At 39.2% G+C, this 12,768-nt stretch overlaps 1 protein-coding gene across 3 annotated transcripts in view; it reads right to left on the bottom strand.

The window, feature by feature from the left end:
* Positions 1–12,768, bottom strand: part of LOC138736552 (lysophospholipid acyltransferase 2-like) — a 194,295-nt gene that overhangs the window by 33,992 nt on the left and 147,535 nt on the right. For all 3 annotated transcript variants that reach the window (XM_069886236.1, XM_069886237.1, XM_069886238.1), the window contains one exon: positions 11,578–11,632. In XM_069886236.1, coding sequence (XP_069742337.1) covers positions 11,578–11,632 — 55 coding nt within the window. The remainder of the gene's footprint in view (positions 1–11,577; positions 11,633–12,768) is intronic.

Below are 12,768 nucleotides of genomic sequence, written 5' to 3'. Positions count from 1 at the left end.
AATAAATTCCAATATATTGGTACAAAGGCAAGTTCATTAAAGTACACAAGAAGTGACATTAAAAAATATAGTTGTGTTAAAGCAATGATACACATTTGGAGAAATATTTGAAAAATGTCAGTGGCACCCATTGAAAATAAAAGCTTCATGGCAAAACAAAAGTGTTTTGGCTATGACTGGCCAAGAAGGGCAGCATGTGTTTAAGGGTTTATAGTCCTGCAAAGACGAATAACAAGCCTGAAAACTGGGAAGTGAGGAAACAAAACACAAAGAAGTCAACGAAACAAGAAAAAAATTGAATGAGTAACGACTTGAGTGCTTTAGTGACTGAAGGTAGAGAAATTTTGTTGAAGAATAAAAAATTGGCTATTTTATCAAAATGTTTTTTATGGATCTTACAAGTAAAAAACAGAGAAGGTATTCCAGATACAAGAAGAAAACAAGGGATTACAAAAAATTGAGAAATTAAAGCAATTTGTGATTCATTAGTAGAAGAGAAACAAGTTCCTTGGATCTGAAGGTGCCCTCCCCAATATTCTAAAAGAATAAAGTCAGTTGATGTATTGGTTGCAAGCTACCAAAATTATCAAGAGTTCAGAATAGTCCTTCTATGGTTTTGTGTTTTCCAATCCACATTTTGGAAAGGCAGAAGACAGAGAACAAGGAACAACAGACATGGTTAGTCTGACAGTCAACAAATTTTAGGAAAGGGAAATCACGTTTACAAATTTGTCAGAGGTTTAGTTTGGATGTAGAGTCAAAGAAAATTACAATTTCTTCTGTTTTAAAAGACTGACAAAAGAGCAAACAATAGAAAATATGCAATTTAAGATCAATGAAGCCCATTGCAATCGGAACTGATCATCTTCCGGCAGAACTTCATCCAAAATAATACTGTTTTTTACTGTCATTTGGCAGTAAAATGACAGTGAAATTTCCTCCATTCCCGTTGTGTAGCCACTAGGATTAGTTGATTTTCTCCTGGCCCGAACTTGCTCTTTGCCAGAGATCCATTCTTTCCCTCATAACATTTTCCAGCTTTCCAGGACTATCTCACCATGCTTAAAAGCATCTCATTTATGGATCTCCACTTTTCTACCACAGTCTTCACATTTCCCACTCTCAACTCCCTACTCTCTTTTCCCCTCACTGTCTGCTCTAATTGGAATTCCAAATCACCGGGTAGCTGTCAGCGGTTACTGTTGCCTTCTGTACTAGTAATTGAGAAGTGAAAGCCAAGCTGCTCAAATATGCAGTCTAGTGAAATTTAATAAGGAATGATACTCGAAGAAGAAATAGGAGGGGAGCAACAGAAGGACTTGCTGATGCTTTTCATTAAAAATGAATGCTTCTCTTGCTCAATACCAACTCAGATTGAAGAAATTCACAATCAACTTAAAAACACAGTCCCATGGATTATCTGGGCTTCAGGCAACTCCCCCCCCCACCACCCCCCCACCCCCACCACCAACCACACAACAATAAAATGTCTAGATTTGAAATAGATTGAGCATCTGTATTTTAATTTAATTCCAGCAGCAGAAAATTAACTTCAAGACCCATTCATCTGATAAAATTGATGCTACTAATAAGGGACTGACATCGGGATTTTGGGGGATTTGCAGAATAAAAACACAAATTCCTTCAAGGTAGGCGTGTCAAATAATATTAATGTAACTTAATACCCATCCAGTAAGTTATCAGAACTAATTTCAAAGTTTATCATGAACTTTAAAACTATCTCTACTAACTCAGTAATAAGCACAAAAATGTTTTAAAAACTGATTTGAGTGGCAACTTCTCAATCTTCAAGCTTGCAGCCTCACCTATATGGGCCAAGGAACTCAAACCTGATTCCATGGAGTATATCAGTTCAATGGTATACCGTATCAATGATTATCAAACTAATTTCACCGGCAATTCTCAATTCAGCCCAATGAAGCAAGACACAAGCAACACATCGTATTGTACTTTTGTTGCCCACAATCCAATAATTTGAACAATGAACTTCAAAATTGAAGAAGCTCCACACTCCATAATATTTCCCACTCTGACTGTTGCATCCATGTTCTTTCTGCCTTTGTTCCTTTGTTCACATTTTCTATCCTTGATCCTACCTCCCACCTCTCAACCTGTTTACACCTTCCCCTACCTGGTTCCATTCACCTCTGCTCCCACCTCATGTCGTTCCACCTATCACAAAACAGCCTCAATTTCATCTCGCAGTCTCATTCTGTATGCTGGCCATCTTCCCGCTGCATTCTCAGTCTTCGTGCAGCGTCTGGACCTAAAATGACAACCACATCTTTGGCTCTACATATGTTACATAGAACACTACAGTGTATTTCAGGCCCTTCAGTCCTCGATGTTGTGCCGACTCATATATTCCTAAAAAAAAGTACTAAATCGTTCCTACGCTGTAACCCTCCACTTTTCTTTCAGCCATTTGCCGATCTAAGAGTTTATTAAATGCCCCCAATGTTTCAGCCTCCACCACCATCCCTGGCAAGCCATTCCAGGCACCCACAACTCTCTGCATTTAAAAAAAAACCTACCCTGATGTCTCCCCTAAACTTCCCTCCCTTCACTTTGTACACATGTCCTCTGGTATATGCTATTCCTGCCCTGGGAAACAGGTGCTGGCAGACCACCCTATCTATGCCTCTCATAATCTTATAGATATCTATCACGTCTTCTCTCATCCTTCTATGCTTCAAAGAGAAAAGTCCCAGCTCTGCTAACCTTACCTCATAAGACATGTTTCCCAATCCAGGTAAATCTCCAATATCCTGGTAAATCTCCTCTGAACCCTCTCCATAGCTTCAACATCCTTCCTATATGAGGTGACCAGAACTGTACACAATATTCTAAGTGTGGTTTTAATAGAGATTTGTGGAGTTGTAACATGACCTCTCTTCTCTTGAACTCAATCTCCCTATTAATGAAGCCCAACATTCCATAGGCCTTCTTAACTATCCTATCAACCTGTGCGGCAACCTTGAGGGATGTATGGATTTGAACCAAAGGTCCCTCTGTTCATCCACACTCTTGAGTAACCGACCATTAACCCTGTACTCAGCCTTCTGGTTTGTCCTTCCAAAATGCATCACCTCACACTTATCCAGATTAAACCCCACCTGCCACTTTCCTGCCCAATTCTGCATCCTATCTATAATCCTCTTACAACCTTTAACAATCTTCAGCTCCATCCACAACTCCTCCAACCTTCATGTCATCCGCAAACTTTTTTATCCATCCTCTGTCTCTTCAACCAGGTAATTTATAAAAATGACAAGGAGCAGGGGTCCCAGAACAGATCTTTGTGGCATTCCACTAGTCACTGACCTCCGGGCAGAAAACCTTCCTTCCACTACACTCACAGCTTTCTCCATGCAAGCCAATTTTTTTATTCACGCAGCCAAGTTTCCACTGATCCCATGTCTCATGACTTTATGGACAGATGGTGGACCTTGTCAAATGCCTTTTTTAAATCCAAGTAGACCACAATTACTGCCTCACCCTCATCAATTTATTTTGTTACCTTCTCAAAAAACTCAATTAGGCTCATGAGGCACGACCTTCCCTTCACAAAGCCATGTTGACCATCTTCCCCAAATACTCACAGATCTTACCTTTAAGAATCCTCTCCGGGGAGGAGTCACATGATGGAGTAGTGGCCGATAAGGTAAAACCAGCCTTCTCCAGAAAAAAAGTTAGGAAAAAACAAAGCTCAACAAATATGAAATAGAAGATAAAGTTACAGAGAAGAGAAAGAAGATGGCACCCAAGAAGGAGAAAGTAAAAACAACCAAAAAAAAAGAAAAGTCACCGGAGAAGAAAGAAGAAGGTCTTACCTGCATGAAGGAACAGGGAGCTGTGGTGGCGAGGAGCACTCAAACCCCGAGGTTGGTGCCTGCCCTGCGGAGTCGTGACCTCCCGACTGGTGGACTTCAAAAATGGCTCTCAGAGCCAAACAAAAGTGCGCAATCAAAGGAAAAAGAAAACACTGACGGGAGGGGGGCTCAGCATAGGAGCGGGCAGCCACAGTGCGACCAGCTGAGGGACGCCCAACACCAGGGCACTCAGCTGAAGGATGAGGATGGCGGCAGGGGAGGGAGCAAGAAAACAGAAGAGGGCGAAAGTCAGCGGGGTGACCAACAAGAGGATCAACAGCAGGAGGCCCGACAGACGGGCAGCCCAGGAGGGGAGGACCAACAGCAAGAGGCCTAGCAAGAAGAGGCCCAACAAAGAGATATAAGCAACTCATCAGGAAAAACAGAAGAGACACAGACACAAAGAAGAGAAGAAGACACAAACACAGACACAGAAGAAGAGGAAGAAGAAGACCAGGATCTTCACAGAGAAATAGAAGGTAAAGCAGATGGACAGAATATAGATAAAGCCTTTTTTTAAGAACAAATGAAATTAAAAGAATGGTTATCATTAGAATTTAGTGCAATTAAAAGAAAAATGAAAGGAGCAGAAGATAAAATGCAAAGTTTAGAACTGGTCATGACAGAAATAGGGAAAAGAGTAGAGAATGTGGAAGAGCGGGATACGGCTGTAGAAATGGAAGTAAATGACTTAAGAGAAAAATTGGAAGAAAGTGACAAAAAAATTAGAGACACAAGAGTTGTTGTCTCAGAAAATTGATATGTTGGAAAATTATAGTTGGCGAAACAGGATAAAAATAGTGGGCCTGAAGGAGGGTGAAGAAGGCACAAACATGAAGGAATTTATAAAAGGATTGATCCTGGGAATGACAGAAATGTAGGAAGAAATGGAAATAGAAAGGGCACACAGAGTACTAGCTCCGAAACCGCAGACACATCAAAAACCAAGATCCATCTAAGAAACATTTTTAAGATATACGACAAGAGAAAATATTCTGGAGAGGGCAAGGAATAAAGTTAGAGAAGATAATAAGCCATTTCACTCTTTATTTTTTTGGGGGGGGGGAAGGGTGGTTTTTTTAAATATAGATTTTATTTTTTTTTTAGTGGCCGTATTGGGGGTGGTTAGTTGGATTTAAGTTAGGTTACTAATGTTGTATTGTAATGTTATTATTTTATTTTTTATCTTTTCTTTAAATGTAATTTTTCTTTTTATTCTTGTGATGAAATCTTTAAATAAAGTTTTTAAAGAAAGATAATAAGCCATTGGAATATAAGGGTCAAAAAATATTTTGCCTTAGCTATAGTAAAAAAAATGTATAATGTCAACTTGGAAAATGGAAGAGAGCATGAGAATACAGCAATGGTACATAGAAATGAATAAATGTATTCCATTGGAAAAAAATAACATATGAAAAATAAAGTCACATTGTTTGAACAAATTTGGGAACCATACATGGAACATAACAGAGAGAGCTTGCCTCGGACCTCCATCCCCTAAAATGACAAGAAGACAAAACGACTTGATTCAGTGTGTAACAAATAGATGACATATTTTTCTTGTTTATTTTCCGTTGTGTGAAAATATTGTTTTATGGTTTTATTGTATTGTATATGTTGAATATTTATGTGTTTTGGAGGGGGGTGGGAAGTGGGGAGGGAGGGAAAGGGAGAAAAAAGGGAGAAAATGCCACTGTGTATATTTAATGAGAAACATTTGTACATATTTTGGTTGATATGGTTCACAGTGTGAAAAATAAAAATTTATTTTAAAAAAAATCCTCTCCAATAGTTTGCACACCACTGACACAAGACTTACCGTCTATAATTTCCAGGATTCTCCCTATTATCTTTTTTAAACAAGGGGACTCCATTTGTTATTTTCCAATCCTCCGACACCTCCCCTACAGCCAAAGAGGACTCAAAGATTATAGCTTCTGCCCAGCGATCTCTTCTCTCATTTCCCACCGCAACATGGGGTATTTTGTGTTAAGCCTGGGGACTTATCAATTTTGATGCTTTTAAGAAGATACAAAACTTCATCTTCCTTAATCTCCACATTATCCAGCACACAAGCCTGTTCTACTCCGACTTCACTCTGATCAAGGTCTTTTTCTCTTGTGAATACTAAAGCAAAGTACAAAACTATAGTATTCCTACAGAACCTTTCGTAAGCTGAAATGGTATAAAGTGAAGAAGCGATTACCATCGACTTCTATGGGAAAAAGTTTTGAACGTTCCCAGATCTAAAAAAATAACCCATCACCTTATACTAAATAACACATAGAATCTATAATAACACTAACATATCATAAATGCAGGAATAATATGATAAATACTCAGTATTCAGTAGAAATAATGTATTTACAGTGTAGTTTTGCTTACCAGAATTGGGAAGACAGCGAGTTTTGACAGCCCCGCTGGCCGCCCTGTGACAGCACCGCCGGCCGCCCTGTGACAGCACCGCCGGCTGCCCTGTGACAGCACCGCCGGCCGCCCTGTGACAGCCCCACCAGCCGCTTTTTCGTAAAAGCAAAAATCTTTTTGTAAAAGTGAACACAGGTTTCTTTGTAAAAGTGAATTTGCGTAAATCGAGAATTCATAAAGTGAGATATACGTGTATTCATTTAGGACCTCCCTAACCTCCTCCATCTCCAGAGTTGTGCCAACAAAGTGTAGCCTCTGTATTTCCTTTCATGAAGTCCTCTGCAGACAGTAGTCAATGACATATCCGTACCTGCCTCTTCATCTGTTGGACATATATTTGAGGATTTTTCTTCGTTATGATGAGAATTCTTCCGTCATCAGCAGTGGAGAGGTCTTCCTTGCAATACCCGTCCCTTTGTGATTACTGAGCTCACCAGCATGCTCTCTTTCTTCTTAATGCTGTTCCAAACTGTTGATTTTGGTAATCCCAAGGTTTGGGTGAGGTCTTTACTGTTTTATTCTTGTTTTTTTTTTAGCCTCATAATGGCTTTTTGAACTTTCATTGGCACAACTCTACTCCTCATGTTGTAAAATGGCAACTACAGACTGCAAAGGCGATCAAAAGCTTAGAAGAAAGCCTACCTTTCTTGTACCTGCACCGATGAGTGCCCTGAAATGAGGGGACTATAAAAAGTGCTGTGCTGTAATTTCTACATGGTCAAACCAAGGTGTATACAAATATCCTTGAATTAAATCAAGAATGAACACTTTAATTACATGTGAATTGTTTGATTACAAATTTAAAACTGTGGAGTAAAAGGGGCAAATAAAGGGAAACAGAGTGCCTTTGTCCCAAACATTATAGAGGACATTATAGGTTGTCATCAAGGGTTGTTTGATAATCATTCTATATTACCCTAGCAATAAATAAGGCAAGCAAATGTGTGTGGTCTCTCACAAAATAGCAACATTCACGACATACAGTGGTATTAACCATGCTACTCACATTCCAAACACAAATAGTGTGGGAGAACAAGAGCTTGGCTTCAATTGACACTCCAGAAATTTATTTAAGAATTATTCTTTTATTTTAAAATATGGCTGCTCCATTGTATTTCAGTGACTTCTTTGGCTTGGCTTCACGGACGAAGATTTATGGAGGGGGTAAAAGTCCACGTCAGCTGCAGGCTCGTTTGTGGCTGACAAGTCCGATGCGGGACAGGCAGACACGGTTGCAGCGGCTGCAGGGGAAAATTGGTTGGTTGGGGTTGGGTGTTGGGTTTTTCCTCCTTTGCCTTTTGTCAGTGAGGTGGGCTCTCCGGTCTTCTTCAAAGGAGGTTGCTGCCTGCCAAACTGTGAGGCGCCAAGATGCACGGTTTGAGGCGTTATCAGCCCACTGGCGGTGGTCAATGTGGCAGGCACCAAGAGATTTCTTTAGGCAGTCCTTGTACCTTTTCTTTGGTGCACCTCTGTCACGGTGGCCAGTGGAGAGCTCGCCATATAACACGATCTTGGGAAGGCGATGGTCCTCCATTCTGGAGACGTGACCCACCCAGCGCAGCTGGATCTTCAGCAGCGTGGACTCGATGCTGTCGACCTCTGCCATCTCGAGTACTTCGACGTTAGGGATGAAAGCGCTCCAATGGATGTTGAGGATGGAGCGGAGACAACGCTGGTGGAAGCGTTCTAAGAGCCGTAGGTGATGCCGGTAGAGGACCCATGATTCGGAGCCGAACAGGAGTGTGGGTATGACAACGGCTCTGTATATGCTTATCTTTGTGAGGTTTTTCAGTTGGTTGTTTTTCCAGACTCTTTTGTGTAGTCTTCCAAAGGCGCTATTTGCCTTGGCGAGTCTGTTGTCTATCTCACTGTCGATCCTTGCATCTGATGAAATGGTGCAGCCGAGATAGGTAAACTGGTTGACCGTTTTGAGTTTTGTGTGCCCGATGGAGATGTGGGGGGGCTGGTAGTCATGGTGGGGAGCTGGCTGATGGAGGACCTCAGTTTTCTTCAGGCTGACTTCCAGGCCAAACATTTTGGCAGTTTCCGCAAAGCAGGACGTCAAGCGCTGAAGAGCTGGCTCTGAATGGGCAACTAAAGCGGCATCGTCTGCAAAGAGTAGTTCACGGACAAGTTTCTCTTGTGTCTTGGTGTGAGCTTGCAGGCGCCTCAGATTGAAGAGACTGCCATCCGTGCGGTACCGGATGTAAACAGCGTCTTCATTGTTGGGGTCTTTCATGGCTTGGTTCAGCATCATGCTGAAGAAGATTGAAAAGAGGGTTGGTGCGAGACACAGCCTTGCTTCACGCCATTGTTAATGGAGAAGGGTTCAGAGAGCTCATTGCTGTATCTGACCCGACCTTGCTAAGTGACTACTTAGCATGAAACTATAATTACTGATGGTCTTTACTTTTTAAGAGATAGGAACAGAAATCTGCAGAACTAATGCAAACCCTAACAAAAATTGAAAAACAAATATTTTAACTAAATTGCCATAGTATAAAGTTTGAGGCAACTCCACATCATATTCTAGCAAATTTAAATAATTGTTCCTCAGTTGTTTCTAATTAAAAAAAAAGGATTTGGGAACTATTGGGAAAATTAATTAAGAAAAGAATTGAGAAATTATATTGTAGGCTTCAGATTCTTGTATGGCATTCCATACATTAAATACAGACAGTCCCAGGGTTAAGGACATCCTATTTACAAACAATTCGTACTTATGAACCGACAAGCCGGCCAGAAGTAGAATGCCATCAACTTCTGGTTTGAGCATGGTGTATAATACACTTTTTGACCAGCAGTTTTAAATTTGCGACATTAAATTTTTATTGTTGTTGCCATTTAAATTACCTCATAATATTTTGCAAGACTTTAGCTTAAAATATTTGAAAGATAGGTGTTGAGCTGTGGAATAGAGAGAGTTAAGTGGCTGTGTTAAAAGTTATTGCTGTGATCGAGCTCTCAGCACTATACCACAGCACGCTACCTTACACTGATGGAAATCTGCTTTTCGTCTGCTCTGATGCGGCAGACCAGCAAGTTTTCAAAATACTGAACAATACCAGTTTGTATGGAGGGGAACTCCTGGGTTAGGGTTAGGGACAGGGCAGTGAACTTCCAAACCACTAAACAACGCATTTATTGAAGATTTATTGCCAATTAAGATCAGTTTTATATATCACTTTACATTAAAGTGCACTGTAATAATGCTTTAAACAGTGTGGTTTTCCATAACACTGAACTTGTTTGGAACACATTAACTGTATTGTATTCTTATTTCATCTGGTCTACAAATGACTTGTGAACCAACAGTTTGGTAACTCGTTACTGCTTCCTTGGGTTATAGGCAGCTAGAAATGAACAGATGTTTCTTTGGAGCTGATTCCTCCTCCAAGTTTCATGTGGCAAAAATCAAACTGTGACTCTCCAGCACCAGGTCCATTCTCTCCAACTGTAGCCATCTCGCCATCATCTTCTCCTACATCATCCTATTGTGTAGATGTTGTAGTATATTTGGAAATGTTTCTTAAGTGTTTTACATGCATAGAAAGGTAAAATACATACTATATATACTACATATTAAGATAAACATTTAACTGATGCTAAATAAGGACCGACAGCACTTGTTCCGACTTAAATACAAATTCAAGTTCAAGATAGACCTAGTTAATGGAATTTATTTTTAATCAAGGGACTCTCTGTACTTTGTAAGGTAAAAACATCATGAGTTGGGACCGGAGAAGGAGTCACCCAGTACTAAGGAGTAACAGGATGCAGGTGTGACCTTGTATGCTCAGATAAGTGTGGCAATAACAAGATGATGTGCAGCAGACTAACAGAGAAGGGTAGCGACAGCTTATTCATTGGACAATGTAATGGTATGATAATTTACTAAGTGCGTGTCCTGAGGTATAAAAAAAACACCACTTGCTGATATCGGGAGAATGCGCCTTCTCCAACTAACACGGTTAGTTGCAAGTGTTACAATCCGGTAATAAAGAACCTTGATTTTGACTCAGTCTGGTATCTGATTCACTCATTCTCGAACAAACCAGAACTAACAACTTCAAACCTATCCTTCAACATCTTGATTGTTTTCAATGAGTTAATCAAGGATTATTTACTTAAAAACTTTTTGGTAATGAATAATTGGCAATAGTCCAATTTTAAAATTCTATCCCCTCTGCTTTAAGAATTTGGTGTGTGATTTTCACAATTTCAATTTGTCATTAATGATTCCAGTTATAAATGATCAATATCAAGTACTAAACTTGCAGTTTTATGACCACTTGCCTCACTCACTGAAGAGTTACCGAATGAAAGAGGTCGTCACAGTCACCTACTTACCTGCGTCAGGAGCAGTGCCGCTTGCCGCTGATTCCATATCCGGGGTGACGCACATGAGTACTAGCATGCATCGGAACAGGGGGCTGCGAACACTCTGAAGGATCTTGGTTGCAAGAGGAGGAGACTGAGAGCATTGAGATCGACCATGTGGCAGAGAGCCAATGAAAAGGTCGGGGTGGGTTTTGGCTGGGTGGTGTTTTGTGGGATGAAGAAGAAATTGATGTAACTAAGAATGAAGAGAGTCGACTCCATTTTGTACTTAAGAACAAGTGAGTGTATTCCTGTGTATATACTGGGCAAAATATTCCTGCTGCAAGGTACAATTCCAATGAAAAAATCAAAACCACAAATCCCACTGCTCAGTTTGCTTGTAGATATATGGGGAATGACAAAAGAAAATTTTGCTCTTTTTTCACACTGCTAAGAAAGCATGAACTATTTTCACAGTGAAGCAAACTTATTTGTATAGTTATGACTCAATGAAACAGAACACTAAACCCTTGCCTCCCACTGTCAGTTCTCCACAGTTGAATCAACTCCGTCCTTTCTGCAATAATTGAAGAAAATTATTGATTTGAACTGCAGCAGTGGTAGGGCAGTGAACATTACACCCTTTGTCACTGATCAATGGTAAATTTCAAAATCCGCAAGGGTACCTTTGGGAAGCATAAGCAAACAAAGTCAGCTGGCCTTGCTTTAACATGGTAGACTACTGATAACAATCCCAATCTCCTCCTCCTTCCACTGCTTAATTCATGGGGCACCACTTCAGAATACACAGATCAAGTATAATATTTGGAAAAGTTTCAAAGTCTGGCAATTATCTGAGATACAATGTCATGCGTCTTTATAAATAAAATCAACCTTGCTTCCCAAACCTGGAATTATTTGCAAATTAGAGACTTACCGGACAGCTATGGATTTTTGTGCTGGAGTCAGATGCTCTTCTTTTCTTGCCATACCTGAAATAAACAAACATACATGTACTGTATATGTAACTAGATATATTGATAGATAGATATACCCCACAAACAGAAAGCTATACATTACGAGCATGTGCGACTATTGCAGATCACATTATTGCCACATTTATTTCCCCTAACTTTTGTTAGATATCTTAAAGTTCTATACAAGCAGTTGTTGTTCCAGATTGTCCTGAATAATTCAATGCCAAAATAATGTAGACAACTATTTCGGTTTCTATCCTTTCACCTGTCAAATTCCTGCAAATAGCATCAGCATACTCAAGAACAAAAAAAACAAATGTGAAGCAAAGATAAAGTTGCAAAACACTTTGTTACAGTGATCTTATTCAAACAATAATTTAACTATCAAAATCTCTTTTTTTACATGTTGAGCAAAGAGCCAAGTTTCTCTTTTTGCAAAAAAAGAGATTAGATCCAATTTAGTTCAGTTTGTTTGAAGAGGAAATGTAAATGTAAAGTTTCCACAGGCCAACCATCAGACACTGCTTAACAGAAAATAGTTACTCCTACATTTAAGTGTAGCATTTTTTAAAACTTAAAATACACCAAAAAACAGATTTATTGTAAAAAAAAACATTTGAAAAATTTTTAAAATCCATCATGCAAATTTTCTGATGCTTAAAATAATTGAAAAAAACAATGAAATACAAAACAGATCACTAATTTCACTGGCGTTCACTTAGTTATCTCTAGAAATAAAGTTGTGAAAACTTTTAAAATGTGTCCATTAGTGCTTCTGCATGTTTAAAGGCCAAATTTAACTGAATGGGACAATTCAACAAAAACCTTAGTTTTCCTTAGTTATTTCTTTGTAGATGACACTTTCCTCCTTCTAATATATCCCACTTTAAAAAAAATGTCATCTTCAAGGAAAATAAGCAATGATATTCTAAATTGTATCTTATTCACCCAAATAATCAAACTTTGTAATTGCAGCTGTAAATAGCTTTAGTGTTTTGCTGATAAAAGCAAATAAACATTTTCATAGCTTCGCACTTCATAACGATGAGTAAAACAAGACATATTGTAAATGAAAATGATACTCAACTTCAAATAAATATAAACAAATTAAAATGATAATAAATGATTAATAATGAATAATAATGAATTCC

This window comes from Narcine bancroftii, chromosome 6, assembly GCF_036971445.1.
Source record: "Narcine bancroftii isolate sNarBan1 chromosome 6, sNarBan1.hap1, whole genome shotgun sequence".
NCBI lineage: Eukaryota > Metazoa > Chordata > Chondrichthyes > Torpediniformes > Narcinidae > Narcine > Narcine bancroftii.
This window is presented reverse-complemented; position numbering and strand designations above follow the sequence as displayed.